The sequence below is a fragment of the Protopterus annectens genome, chromosome 11.part0 (genome assembly GCF_019279795.1).
Source record: "Protopterus annectens isolate FY-2018-M chromosome 11.part0, PAN1.0, whole genome shotgun sequence".
Lineage (NCBI taxonomy): Eukaryota > Metazoa > Chordata > Ceratodontiformes > Protopteridae > Protopterus > Protopterus annectens.
In genome coordinates this window covers 444,927,339-444,941,149 of record NC_056745.1, presented here as the reverse complement: position 1 = coordinate 444,941,149, position 13,811 = coordinate 444,927,339, and the positions used below count along the sequence as shown (strand labels likewise).

Genomic DNA, 13,811 nt, shown 5'->3' with positions numbered 1-13,811 from the left:
ACCTGAGCCTGGTTAAATATTTATCGTAAGCATGTCATCTGGTCTCTTCCCACTGCCTTAACAAACCTCAGTGATTTTGGGTACAAGGTGCTACAGATGTCATTACCTATACATCTGTTCAACAAATGTCCCTAAAGAAGATAAATAACCCAGTAGCTTAAGGCATGAAAATGCAGAGTAAAGGGAGGAAAGGATTACTTATCAGCCACAATGACAGCCTGAGGAAGACCTCCATTTCAGGATCTCATCTTGGATCCTCTAAATGGCAGGGCAGAATTGAAGAGCCCTAGGAAAGGAAAGCATCCAGAAACAACACAGTGGCCACTGTGAATGTATTTACGGGAGCAGTACAAACATTTATAAAGTTGGCAGACGAGATGTTTGCTTGGCTGTTGCTGCTCTGTTGCCTTATATATAGCACACATGTGCTGTGTACAACTTTGTCTTTAAAAGCCAGAGATGCTGTATACATCTGCTCTAACTAAGATCATTTCTTGGAGTAACAAATAGCATTAATTTATATTTCTGCCTTTTTAAGCAAAAAAGACTGAGACTGGGATACAGCCAAGCCTTATGGTGGCCTCATGCACCAAAGAATTTGAAGAATGGGAGAGATGGGTACATATGAACAAGCAGGATATACAGTCTTTTGTCTGCTGGTGCTAAGGACAATGTGACATATCTGTTATAAGTAAATGTCATTTAACCTATTCTGATCACCTGACTAGAATGTGCAAGCTGTATCTGATTAAGGACAGATACTCCTGAGCCACCTAATGTTTACCATCATATTATGTCCCTTCACTCCATGTAGGAGGAGCCCAGGACCAACCTAACTTACAGAAGTTGAGTGACACTAAGCATCTGATTGGTTTAGAGGTCTTAAAGAAGCTCCCAGTAGAATACAGATCGTGTACTTATTCCCACAACGCAATGCAGTTGCCCAATCCACTGCAACTGATTTATATTATTTACTGGTCTCTAGCTGAAAGCTAAAATAGAGCAATTAAGGTGCCAGTAAACAGAAAGGAATGCATGAATAAAATTAAAATCTCATGATAAATTTGGTATTAAACTGGAAGAAAAAGTTTTTACAATGTTGCTTTAAAAATACTTTTCAAGAGTATTTTACACAATGAACACGTAAAAGACTGTGTGGTTAGAAAACTTTAATTAAAAGAAGTTTCTTTTATATATATTTGTACTACTCAAATTTTGCTTGTATTAGTACTGAACCTATTCCATGCCAAAGACAGTATGTTTATCCCAGACTAATTCTATAACCACAAGACAGGAAATAATTCTAACTTAACTAGGTGCCACAGGCTAGCTTAAATAAAACCAGAGCTCTCTAGTCAAGCAAATGTTTATAAGAGCAGATCTGCTGCAGTACCTGGTTACTAACAGCTGGCAGCTGTTCTAGGAGCTCTCCAAAGTAGCCCCTCCCCCGTCCCACAAACAGACTTCCATTTGCATTTTACTTTTTTTTTTGGTTGATGTTACTTTTAAGTGATAAATTATTTTCAAGCCTCATTGTCTGGAAAGGGTTAAGGAAAAAAGTGGAATGTCCTGAAAATACTGGCAAGAAGGCATCAGCCTTTTCTCTGGATGGAATCCCAGCAGCCTTGGGAATGTCTGATGACTCTAGAGACTGTTTCTTTCTTGCTACTGTATCATACTGCCAAGGAACAAGAACGGGGTCTCTCCCGATCTCTTCTTGAAGAGGATTCATTACTAGCATAATACAACTATTACAGCTGTATGCCTTACCTTTTCCTTAGTAGTTTGTAACAATATCAAACAACTGGTGACAGAACTATATTTTCAAAGACCTCAGCGAGGATATAGTCTCTTAGCAAAATATTTGTGCTCAAACGTTTGCTTTTAAGCTTCAAAGGCATATCAAGACATATTTTACCTTGGTTTCTGTCTTCAAAAGGAGAATGATGTTTTAGGTTTTCTTTGACTATACATTCTTGAATCTGTATGCAGTTGCTATGGCAGCTGTACTGCTTGGCTTTGAAGACTTACTGCATACCTGGGACAGCTTTGTCTGGAACTTAACTTCTAGAGCACTGAGAACCTGGCGTTTTGGCAATGTGCGGGTCCTACAGCTAATTCTCAGACCATGGTGTGTCCCCAGGGAAGTCTACCAGGTGAGAAGCCAGAAAGTAAAAATTTCAAACTGTGTGGTTTTATCCAGTTCTTGGTGCAAATTTCATTTCTGGAACTTAAACCAGTAGCCAGGACCTATTACTGATGTTAATGCTAATACTAGAGACTGCTGTTCTCTCTAATACTGCAGCAGATATTTCACTGGCGGAACAGATTGTTAGAAACTCATGAAATTAATGCGTCTAATATTATATAATGATATAAAAAGGGTGACTTACTCTGTCAGACAAATATGTTGTGTATATAAATTCAGACAGACAGCTGTAAGACTTCCAGTTAAAGGAAACAAGAATGCAGATGTAACCCACTGTTCCTCAACTGCTACCACACAGTCTCTGCCTCATAACTTTGAACCTGTTAGCACTGTAGTGATTGTCTCTATTCTATATTTGATTGTTTGATTTTAATATCCTACTTGTTCTGAATTTAGTTAATAATCCCAATGAAATATACTAAATAAATATTGCATGACCCTGTTTCTGATGCTTCTAACTAATATAGCATAGATATGTCATATCAGTAATCTCTGCTTAATCATAAAGAAACAAAACAAACCTCAGAGAAAACAAGAACTCTGCCATTTCAGCATAAAAGACAACTGTCTTCCTGTCCCATTTAGCAACATTTTCAATTTCATTCACATTTTAACATTTTAAAGAGAAAAAAAAAACATTTCTTCACGAAACTCAGTCGTAGATTTGTCAAGGACTTTGAGAAAGTACTTTTAACTACTGATTTGAAAAATGCACCGTGGCTTCTATCCATAACTTTTCAGAAAAGTATTCCTGTTTTTTTTTGCAGTGTATCTCAACATTATATGAAAGTCAGTTTCTAGAAATAATTTTCCATCGTCTTTAATTTTCTCACACACTGAGCCAGTCTCTATCTGTCCCTCTCTCTTTCCTCCGCCCTCCCCTTAGCTAATGCATTAATTTTAAAGGGCTCCAAGATGTAGAAAATAGAAATGAATAAGAGTTCTGTGGCATTTATATCAAGAGTTATAGCTAATAAAACTGTGAACCAAAAATAAATATTAGACAGAATTTTGTCCTAAAGGCTGAGTGAACCAACAGACTAGTTGCAAAAAGAATAGTTTCCAGCATATGCAGGACACCTCCATCCATCCATCCATCCACAATCCCTTTTTCCCATTTTTGCACATGTGGTCGGGGTGTCATTTCAACAGTGACAATCATCTGGAGCCAAGGTTTACACCACCGGGTGGCTAGCCCTACCATGGTTATTCTTCCACACCTCACAGTCACACCTATAACCAGTTTAGACTGCCCAATCAACCTAGTGCATGTCTTTGGAATGTGGAAGGAAACCACGCACCTGGAAGAAACCTACCTGAACACAGGGAGGATATGCAGACTCCGCACAGAAGGCACCCCAGCTGAGAATCAAACTAGGGATCCTTTTGTTGTGAGGCAACAATGCTACCCTGAGGAATACTTATTGATAACTGTACAGCAACTGGTTGCATTATTTCCAGTGTCACTGAGACTGTTGGTAGAATTCTTCAGACATTAATAATCTAGATAATTTTGGGTTCAAATCTCATTCCTGAAATTAAAACCACTACCCAGTATATTATTAATTTTTTCAGTAAGTATTGTTGTTCCCTCCATTTGAAGGCATTGGTCAATAAGCCAAGGCCATTGCTACTAGTTTCTGTGGGCTGATCCTAACTGAAAGTAAAAATAACATTAATAATCTGAGAGTAGCACATGTTCTCAAGCTTCCTCAACAAATACTACTTTTGTCATCAAAACAGTTTCACAGATCATGTACATGTGGTGACAATGTCAAGTAAAACTGTCAGGTATTAGTGTCTGTTAAATATCTAACTATGTAACATTTGTTGCCCCCCCCAGCTTATTGACCTATTCATTCCCCCCATTATCAAGCCAAGGCCATATTGCAAGCTGGGGTGAGACCATCAAGAGCAGACAGTTCAGATATGGTCTACCATTTTGTCCTGACCCTCATGTCTGGCATGCATTATCTTCAATATAGACCTGTGTCTGCAGGTGCTCTACCAGTGAGTTCTTTAACTGTTTTCCACAACAGCTGCAGCCTGCAGTCTTGAACACGGATCACCAAACCCTTCCAGTAAACCCACCATCTCTCCCCTGAGAAAAGTGAGCCAGCAAAAATACTACTCATTGTCATCTCCTCAGCCAACTCCTGGGTTGCTGGGTCCCCTAATCAAACCCAGGTCTCCTGTTCCATTATCTATGCTCCATTCCTCTGTACCATGGAATGGCTCAACTATGAGGCATTTTTTAGATCTTAATAACCAGGATACTACTGACGTGACCAGCATGAATAAACAAATTTTGCTACTTTTAACACATTCACAACTTCTGCATGAAATCTCTATGTTAATACTTCTGCTACATTAAAATGCACTCTTGCTTTGTTGTGCTAAATTTGTAGTCTCTAAGGTTTTATGTTTCAGTTCTGTAAATTCTTGTAAATGCTACTATGAACCCAAGTCATGACAAAAAGGGTCAGCTTACCAGCTGATGTATCCACTTAAATGAAAATAAACATAACATTTCCTTTTGGATACATATTCTTGCAGGGGCAACATGCCACACCCTGTATCTGAATATATTGCGCAGGTAAAGACGAATTTGCAGTCTTGTTCCTGGTTATGTGGGGTATAGATGAAACCTGTGGGAATCAAACCCAATGTTCCATGTTAACTGCTTGGTACCGTCTGGCTGCTGTGCTTTATGTAGATTTCCAGCTTCTTATACTAGCCAGCTTTATACATAACATGCACTAAAATAATGTTTCACGTTTTTATTTAATATTACCTAGGTATTTTATTTCTATTATTACAATGCATTTGTGTATCAACATATTATTTTTATTTTTGCTTCCCAGACTACTTAATTGATACTTTATTTTCCTTATCTTTCAGAGCATAGGCAGTTTCTTTGAAATTAAAAGATTTTTAATATGTTTGCAAAGCTTTTTTGCTTATAATGTGTAAAGATGCTAATTTGATTGTTCCACTTTCAAAAATTAATTATAAATTAAATTTTGTGACACTTGGCATCTAACTACAATTCCAAAGGAAATAAAATAAATGTGGTGTAATATGGCTTTTGTATAAAGGAATGAGTAGCTAATAAATGTACGGTCTCTGTATGGGGTGCAGCTATCATGTGCAGTCTATGCTAGTGTAGTTATTGCATTTCTGAGGTATAGGAAAAGACTACTTATTGGGAAGGAAGATGCAAAATAAGAGCATATATGGGGTTCCACGTTTTAGGGCGGCTGCGGTGGTGCAGCGGTTAGCGTTGCCACCTCACAGCAAGAGGTTCTCCGGTTTGATCCTTGGCTGAAGTGCCTTCTGTGCAGAGTGTGCATGTCCTCCCTGTGGTCACGTGGGTTTCCTCCAGGTGCTCTGGTTTCTTCCCACATCCCAAAGACATGCTGTAGGTGGATTGGACACTCTAAATTGGCCCTAGGCATGAGTGTGTGCATATGTGTGCCTTCTGTGGGAAGTTGTCACCGGGCTGGCAACTCGACACCGTAAAAACTCCACTGCCAGTCGTGAGCAGACAGGTGATCTGCTGTGGCAAACCCTAACTGGGAAAAAGCTGAAAGAAGAAGAAGATGGGGCTCCACATCTCTGTACTTGTTCAAACACCAGTACTTCAAAGATCATTTGATCAGAAGTAGCCAATTAAAGTTTTTATGTTTTTGAATTATATCTTTCCTCAAGGCAAATTCAGAATTAGTTATAACAGAGGATGGGTACAGTTCAGAATTAATTATAATAGAGAGTGGGTACAGTTCAGAATTGCTTATAATAGAGAGCTGGTACATGAAGTCGCTCCACATTGGAAGTATGAGGGCAAAGCTCTCACCATCCCAACCCCCCCCCAAGAAAATAAAAATATTAAAAGACTCAGATTATTAAACTATGTCTTACGTCCAGACTGCAAGATGGATGTGCTCATGCTCTGAATAGGTTGTGTAAATAGGTGGGTCTCAGGTTTTCATGCATCCTTGATTTGTTGATAAATGTAATTTAATTTACTTCCACCACTTAGCACCATCCTCAAAGTACAACCTCTTCCTGACATCCTGTCATCCAGCTGCCAGTCTGCTCAGCATTGGACAGACACCAGTTTTATCTAAAGGCAGGGAGTATCTTGCAGGGTGTTCCCATCACCACCATTCTAGATGCTTCCTCAGTAATCTGGCCTGTGTAAGTAAGCATGCACAACACTGACAATACTGCCAACAATAGTGTTGCCATCCTGTGTAGCTTGCTGTGCTTAAACATTCTGTTGAAACAAAATCAAAGAATGTCAGACTGCAGAAACCCACAGAAACAAATGGTGTAAGGCTGTCTAGCTCAGGAAAGAACTGCTTGGGAATGGAGAGTTTAGAACTCTTAACCTTCCATCTCAGTGAAAAAGATAGATGGTGGTCGGGCAGCACTGACCTGGGATGCCAAAGACTGTTGCTATGAAACATACACAAATGATTCCAGCTCCAGTAATAAATCACACGTAGCGCTACACATAATATTATGATAACCTTATGTTAGTAAAATCAAACTACAGCTATATAAACAATGATATTAGGATAACTGACATTCTTAAAGTTGTTTCTTAAGTAATTTATCTACCAAAATGTGTAGCTTAGACAACTCATTTCCAACATTGAGAGCTCATTAGAAAAAAAAAGACTTTTGCAGAATTCATATAGATAACATTAATTAGAACAACAAGATCTGTCACCATTTATATGAGCACAAAAAAAGATTTATACACTAGGCAGATGAGCAGAGGCAGTTAAATATGAATGCCGCTCAGCTGTTACATATTGTGAGACATCACATAGTTTACCTCTCATATCCCTCTCATATCCCATCCATACTTTAGGAAGAAGATAGCATTCTACCCTGTCCAGTGACATTCAAAATCATAAATTCAAAATAATTTATAATGTTCCACACAGATTATAAATATTTCCTTATTTAATTTTGCTGTATTCCAGTTTCAGTTTGGATAATGTGTCACATATTTTACTTACTTTTCCCATGATATGTCACATTTTGGTGAAGAAACATTGGGAAATATGCACATTGTAAGAACATGTTGTACACAGGAGTATAGCAGTATGAATCCTTGGAAAAGACGCTAAAGGATTCAATGGGTAGAGTAAGCAATTTCAGGTGAGGTTTACTAAAGGTTTAGCTCAGGAACATGTTCTATGCGCACATAGCAGGATCATGTAACAATCACAGCATTGGTCAGTTCAAGTAAGGAATACAAAAGTCACTGTGTGCTTGTGAAGGTGGAAGTGAAATGAACAAGAATAATGAAAATGTGAGTTCTGAATTGCAGAAAAGCAGTACTATTCATTGAAATGTAGTGGTAGGTTCAAAAACAGCTAGGTAAAGAAAAAAGAAATCTTGTACTATAGATCAGTATTGAACTCTGTGCATTACTTAAGCGCTGAGTATTATCTTACGATTGTTCTGCTCTAAAACTCCAAAATGGCCTGTTGGAGTGGTCATTTTGACATGGCTTTGTTATTCAGATGTTTCTTATTACAATGTCCTTTCTGTCCCTATATTATGATGCATTTTTCATTCATTTAAAAGCAAAGAAACAGGTTTTCTCAGTGTAGCTCTTACTCTGAGTCACCCTTTGAGTGTTGTTAATTGCCACATGACAGACAGTGATGTATGATCTATTTCTTGACTCAGCAAGTAGCAACTGTTTGTTTTCTTGCTTTATAAGGGAATATTCAACACATGACTAAGAGATTGCAAGTAGGAGTGAGTACACTACAGACAGTCCAAACAACTCAAAAGCAAGAAAATTAGCCACTGTTAGTCGATGGCCATAAAAGAGGGTCAAAATGTTCTGTCTAGTAGCCTGCAACTAACAGAAATCAAAAGACAGTATTAAAAAAATCCTCTCACAGTTACCTGAAAAAATAACAAAATAAATGTCTGCAGTCTAGGCATTGCAGTTCAGTACAATGAAGAAAAAAAGGCAAAATTAAATGTTCATTATGTGCTATAGAAAGAAGAAATCTTGATAAAAAAGCATAACATTATGTGCTCTTATTTTGTTTATTTACTGTATTTAGTTTGTTTATTGGGGTAGTGCACTGATGACAGTAGACCATTTTCAGGTACAGCCTAGGTATAACACCTTATAAATGAACACTAACCACAAAATGGCAATATTAACACTCCATAAAAGACAAAGATATGATCTAAAATAAATGTTTTTTTCAGTTTCAGCCCACGGCTGTTAATTCACATTAAGTGAATATCAAGAACAAAGTATTACCTACTGGAAGACAGTGTACAGTAATGAAGTCATTTTGCCATCCTGTTGTTATAAACACATGAATTAACATTATTGTCTACTAAGCTATGGCCCTGCAGCAAGTCTGTCTATCTGCCAGTGGGGTCTCAGCAAAGGAGAATGACAGAGGCAGGCAGTATATGATAATTTATGCATCACAGAGTAACAAGTGTAGGAGCAGTGGTACAGAATAGCATAATAGGGTTAGGGCTAGGAGCAGTGGTGCAGTATAACATAATAAGGTTAGGAATAACAGCAGTGGTGCCACATAGCATAATAGGATGAATCATAGAGTAACAGGGCTAAGAGCAGTGGTACAGCATAGTGGAATAGGGCATGGAGCATTGATTCACCACAGAGTAACATGGCTAGGAACAGTGGTGCTGCATAGCATAACAGGCCTTGGAGCACTGACACACCATAAAGTAACGTGGCTAGGAACAGTGGTGTTGCATAGAATTATAAGGCTAGGAGCATTCATGCATCAAAGAGTAACAGGGCTTGGAGAAGTTGTGCAGCATAACATAATAGCACTAGAATCAAATGGATTGCATATAGTAATAGAGCTATTAGCTGCGTTGCATCATAGAGTAATAGGGCTATAAAGAGTGGTACACTGTGGAGTAATGGGACTCTGAACAGTACTGCAGATAGAGCAATAGGACTAGGAGCAGTAGTGCATCATAGCATAATAGGGCTAGTAGAATTTATGCACCATAGATTAACAGGGCTGGGAGCAGTGGTGCAGCATAGTATAACAGAGATAGGAGCAGTGGTGCAGCATAGCGTAATAGGGTTAGTAGAATTTATGCACCATAGAGTAACAGGGCTGGGAGCAGTGGTGCAGCATAGTATAACAGAGATAGGAGCAGTGGTGCAGCATAGTGTAATAGGGTTAGAAGCATTTATGCATAGAGCCATGAGTAGTGGTGCACCATAGAGTAACAGGGCTGGGAGCAGTGGTGCAGCATAGTATAACAGAGATAGGAGCAGTGGTGCAGCATAGCGTAATAGGGTTAGTAGAATTTATGCACCATAGAGTAACAGGGCTGGGAGCAGTGGTGCAGCATAGTATAACAGAGATAGAAGCAGTGGTGCAACATAGCGTAATAGGGTTAGAAGCATTTATGCATAGAGCCATATGTAGTGGTGCACCATAGAGTAACAGGGCTGGGAGCAGTGGTGCAGCATAGTATAACAGAGATAGGAGCAGTGATGCAGCATAGTGTAATAGGGTTAGAAGCATTTATGCATAGAGCCATGAGTAGTGGTGCACCATAGAGTAACAGGGCTGGGAGCAGTGGTGCAGCATAGTATAACAGAGATAGGAGCAGTGGTGCAGCATAGTGTAATAGGGTTAGAAGCATTTATGCATAGAGCCATGAGTAGTGGTGCACCATAGAGTAACAGGGCTGGGAGCAGTGGTGCAGCATAGTATAACAGAGATAGGAGCAGTGGTGCAGCATAGCGTAATAGGGTTAGTAGAATTTATGCACCATAGAGTAACAGGGCTGGGAGCAGTGGTGCAGCATAGTATAACAGAGATAGCAGCAGTGGTGCAACATAGTGTAATAGGGTTAGAAGCATTTATGCATAGAGCCATGAGTAGTGGTGCACCATAGAGTAACAGGGCTGGGAGCAGTGGTGTAGCATAGTATAACAGAGATAGGAGCAGTGGTGCAACATAGCGTAATAGGGTTAGAAGCATTTATGCATAGAGCCATGAGTAGTGGTGCACCATAGAGTAACAGGGCTGGGAGCAGTGGTGCAGCATAGTATAACAGAGATAGGAGCAGTGGTGCAGCATAGCGTAATAGGGTTAGAAGCATTTATGCATAGAGCCATGAGTAGTGGTGCACCATAGAGTAACAGGGCTGGGAGCAGTGGTGCAGCATAGTATAACAGAGATAGGAGCAGTGGTGCAGCATAGCGTAATAGGGTTAGTAGAATTTATGCACCATAGAGTAACAGGGCTGGGAGCAGTGGTGCAGCATAGTATAACAGAGATAGGAGCAGTGGTGCAGCATAGTGTAATAGGGTTAGAAGCATTTATGCATAGAGCCATAAGTAGTGGTGCACCATAGAGTAACAGGGCTGGGAGCAGTGGTGCAGCATAGTATAACAGAGATAGGAGCAGTGGTGCAGCATAGTGTAATAGGGTTAGAAGCATTTATGCATAGAGCCATGAGTAGTGGTGCACCATAGAGTAACAGGGCTGGGAGCAGTGGTGCAGCATAGTATAACAGAGATAGGAGCAGTGGTGCAGCATAGCGTAATAGGGTTAGTAGAATTTATGCACCATAGAGTAACAGGGCTGGGAGCAGTGGTGCAGCATAGTATAACAGAGATAGAAGCAGTGGTGCAACATAACGTAATAGGGTTAAAAGCATTTATGCATAGAGCCATGAGTAGTGGTGCACCATAGAGTAACAGGGCTGGGAGCAGTGGTGCAGCATAGTATAACAGAGATAGGAGCAGTGGTGCAGCATAGCGTAATAGGGTTAGAAGCATTTATGCATAGAGCCATGAGTAGTGGTGCACCATAGATTAACAGGGCTGGGAGCAGTGGTGCAGCATAGTATAACAGAGATAGGAGCAGTGGTGCAGCATAGCGTAATAGGGTTAGTAGAATTTATGCACCATAGAGTAACAGGGCTGGGAGCAGTGGTGCAGCATAGTATAACAGAGATAGAAGCAGTGGTGCAACATAACGTAATAGGGTTAAAAGCATTTATGCATAGAGCCATGAGTAGTGGTGCACCATAGAGTAACAGGGCTGGGAGCAGTGGTGCAGCATAGTATAACAGAGATAGGAGCAGTGGTGCAGCATAGCGTAATAGGGTTAGAAGCATTTATGCATAGAGCCATGAGTAGTGGTGCACCATAGATTAACAGGGCTGGGAGCAGTGGTGCAGCATAGTATAACAGAGATAGGAGCAGTGGTGCAGCATAGCGTAATAGGGTTAGTAGAATTTATGCACCATAGAGTAACAGGGCTGGGAGCAGTGGTGCAGCATAGTATAACAGAGATAGAAGCAGTGGTGCAGCATAGTGTAATAGGGTTAGAAGCATTTATGCATAGAGCCATGAGTAGTGGTGCACCATAGAGTAACAGGGCTGGGAGCAGTGGTGCAGCATAGTATAACAGAGATAGGAGCAGTGGTGCAGCATAGTGTAATAGGGTTAGAAGCATTTATGCATAGAGCCATGAGTAGTGGTGCACCATAGAGTAACAGGGATAAGAACAGTGATGCACCACAGACTAATAAAGTCATAAACATTGTGTGCACTGTTGAGTAACGGGCTAGATATCATGCTACCTTTAAAATCATACAATCTTAGAGCCATGAGGCTACTTCAGTTTTCAGTAAAACCAGAATTTATTTTAATCTAAAGTAGAGCAACCTCAGAATTAGAGTTGGTGCATAACCTATAGACGGGAGTTGTAGAAGGTATGGACATCCCATAAAGCATTATTAGTTATCTTTTATTTAATTTAAAAGAGCTAGAATCCTATCTTCCCTGTTACATTGCAAGCACTTACATACTATTTACTTTTGTAAGTGAAGAAATTGATACTACTGAGAACATATTCAATGCATATTGGATAGTTTATGCACCTATTGTTATTGATCTAAACATTTTCTTTAGTCTAGAGTACAGTCAGTGTTACATTTATTAACTAAGTCATGTCTCCCCATTTTACTATCTGCAACTGTTTGGAACTTTTCTTCTTGGGCCTCCAGTGCAAGTGAGCCCTGCCAAGTAGGCATTCAGTTGACAAAATATAAATAAATAGAACAAGAATAACCACTTAAGATGTACCCCCATGGTGATTTTCATAGGTTCATAGGTTCATACTAGGCTATCTGCCCTAGGGCATTTATAAGCCTAGCCAGAATGTGTTTGGCTTTCGCCACCCATTTTAAATTAATTTTACTATGCCTTTTTTTGAGGTTAGTATACTGTGCCTCTGTCTAACAGTGACACAGAAGTGATACCCGGGGTAAACCTATGATCTCCCATCCACTCATCAAGATTCCTCTTGAAGAGAGTCAATGTGGGACTCTGCCTAACCTGGACTGGGATTTTTTTCCAGAGTGAAGGAAGCCTCTGGGTTATGAATCTGTCCCTCCAGCATGTCCGATTTATTTCAGTGCTGAGGTTCAAGTCTCTCGAGCGCGTAGCTTGATGGGATTTGGATTTTCTGAGGTGCAGCATGTCCATTAATTCCAGGTTGGACATGGCTTTATACGTCAGGCACAGATCGCCTCTGAGCAGGCGGTATGCCACTGAGTAGAGCTGGAGTTTCTTTAACCGGGCAGCATATGGCATCTCTTTGAGCCCTTTGATCCTCTTGGTGAGGTACTTTTGGGGTCTTTCCAGTTGCTGCAGGTGTCTGGTAAGGTACATCCCAAAAGGGGCATTGTACTCAATTTTGGGCCTGATGAGGGATGAGTAAAGAGGCACGATGACCTCCCCTGATCTAGATGTGAATCCCTTCATGATTAGGTGGGCTATATAAAATGTTTTATAACCACTTTGGCCACGTGGTTGTCAAATGAGAGATTGCTATCAACTTGGGTCCCCAGGTCCCTAATGACTTCTTCTGTACTTAATGGATTACCACCTATGTGGTAATTTGTGGGCACTTTGTTTTGCCAAAGGGATGACTATACACTTTTGGCATTTAGCTTGAGGCCATGGCTCTGGCACCAGTTGTCTGTTTCTATGAGGCCCTTTTGGAGGATGCTTGTGTCGGCTGGAGAGTTGATTATGGCGCCCAGTTTGCAGTCATCTGCGAACTTGGTCAGCCACAGTCCTTCCGTGTTGGCCTGTACCGCCAAGAAATATATACCGAACAAGAGAGGTCCCAGGACTGAGCCTTGTGGGACGCCACTTGTAACTGGTTTGGAGTCTGACATGGCTCCAGCAATTCTAACCATGTGGGTTCTGTCCTTGAGCCAGTTTGCAACCCATCTAGTGACATAGGGGTTTATATTTAAGCTGGTGAGCTTATCTATAATGCCCGAGTGGGGTATTGTATCGAAGGCTTTTGCAAGGGCCAGGTAGGCTGCGTGGACCACCTTCCCTCGTCAATGGCCTTGGTGACTGTTTCAAAGAAATCAACCAGGTTTAAGAGGCAGGATCTGCCCTTAACAAAGCCAAACTGGGTAGGATCCAGTGTCTGTAGGTCCCCAATATCTTTATTTATGAGGTCCATGATGATCCTTTCCATAGCTTTGCAGACCAAGCTAGTCAGGCTTATGGGGCGAT

The 13,811-nt window shown here is 40.5% G+C and overlaps 1 protein-coding gene across 1 annotated transcript in view; it reads left to right on the top strand.

The window, feature by feature from the left end:
• Positions 1-1,973: 1,973 nt before the first annotated feature.
• Positions 1,974-13,811, top strand: part of FRMD4A (FERM domain containing 4A) — a 1,911,200-nt gene continuing 1,899,362 nt past the window's right edge. The window contains exon 1 of the mRNA XM_044087944.1: positions 1,974-2,156. Within this exon, the coding sequence (XP_043943879.1) occupies positions 1,998-2,156 (159 nt within the window). The 5' untranslated portion in view covers positions 1,974-1,997. The remainder of the gene's footprint in view (positions 2,157-13,811) is intronic.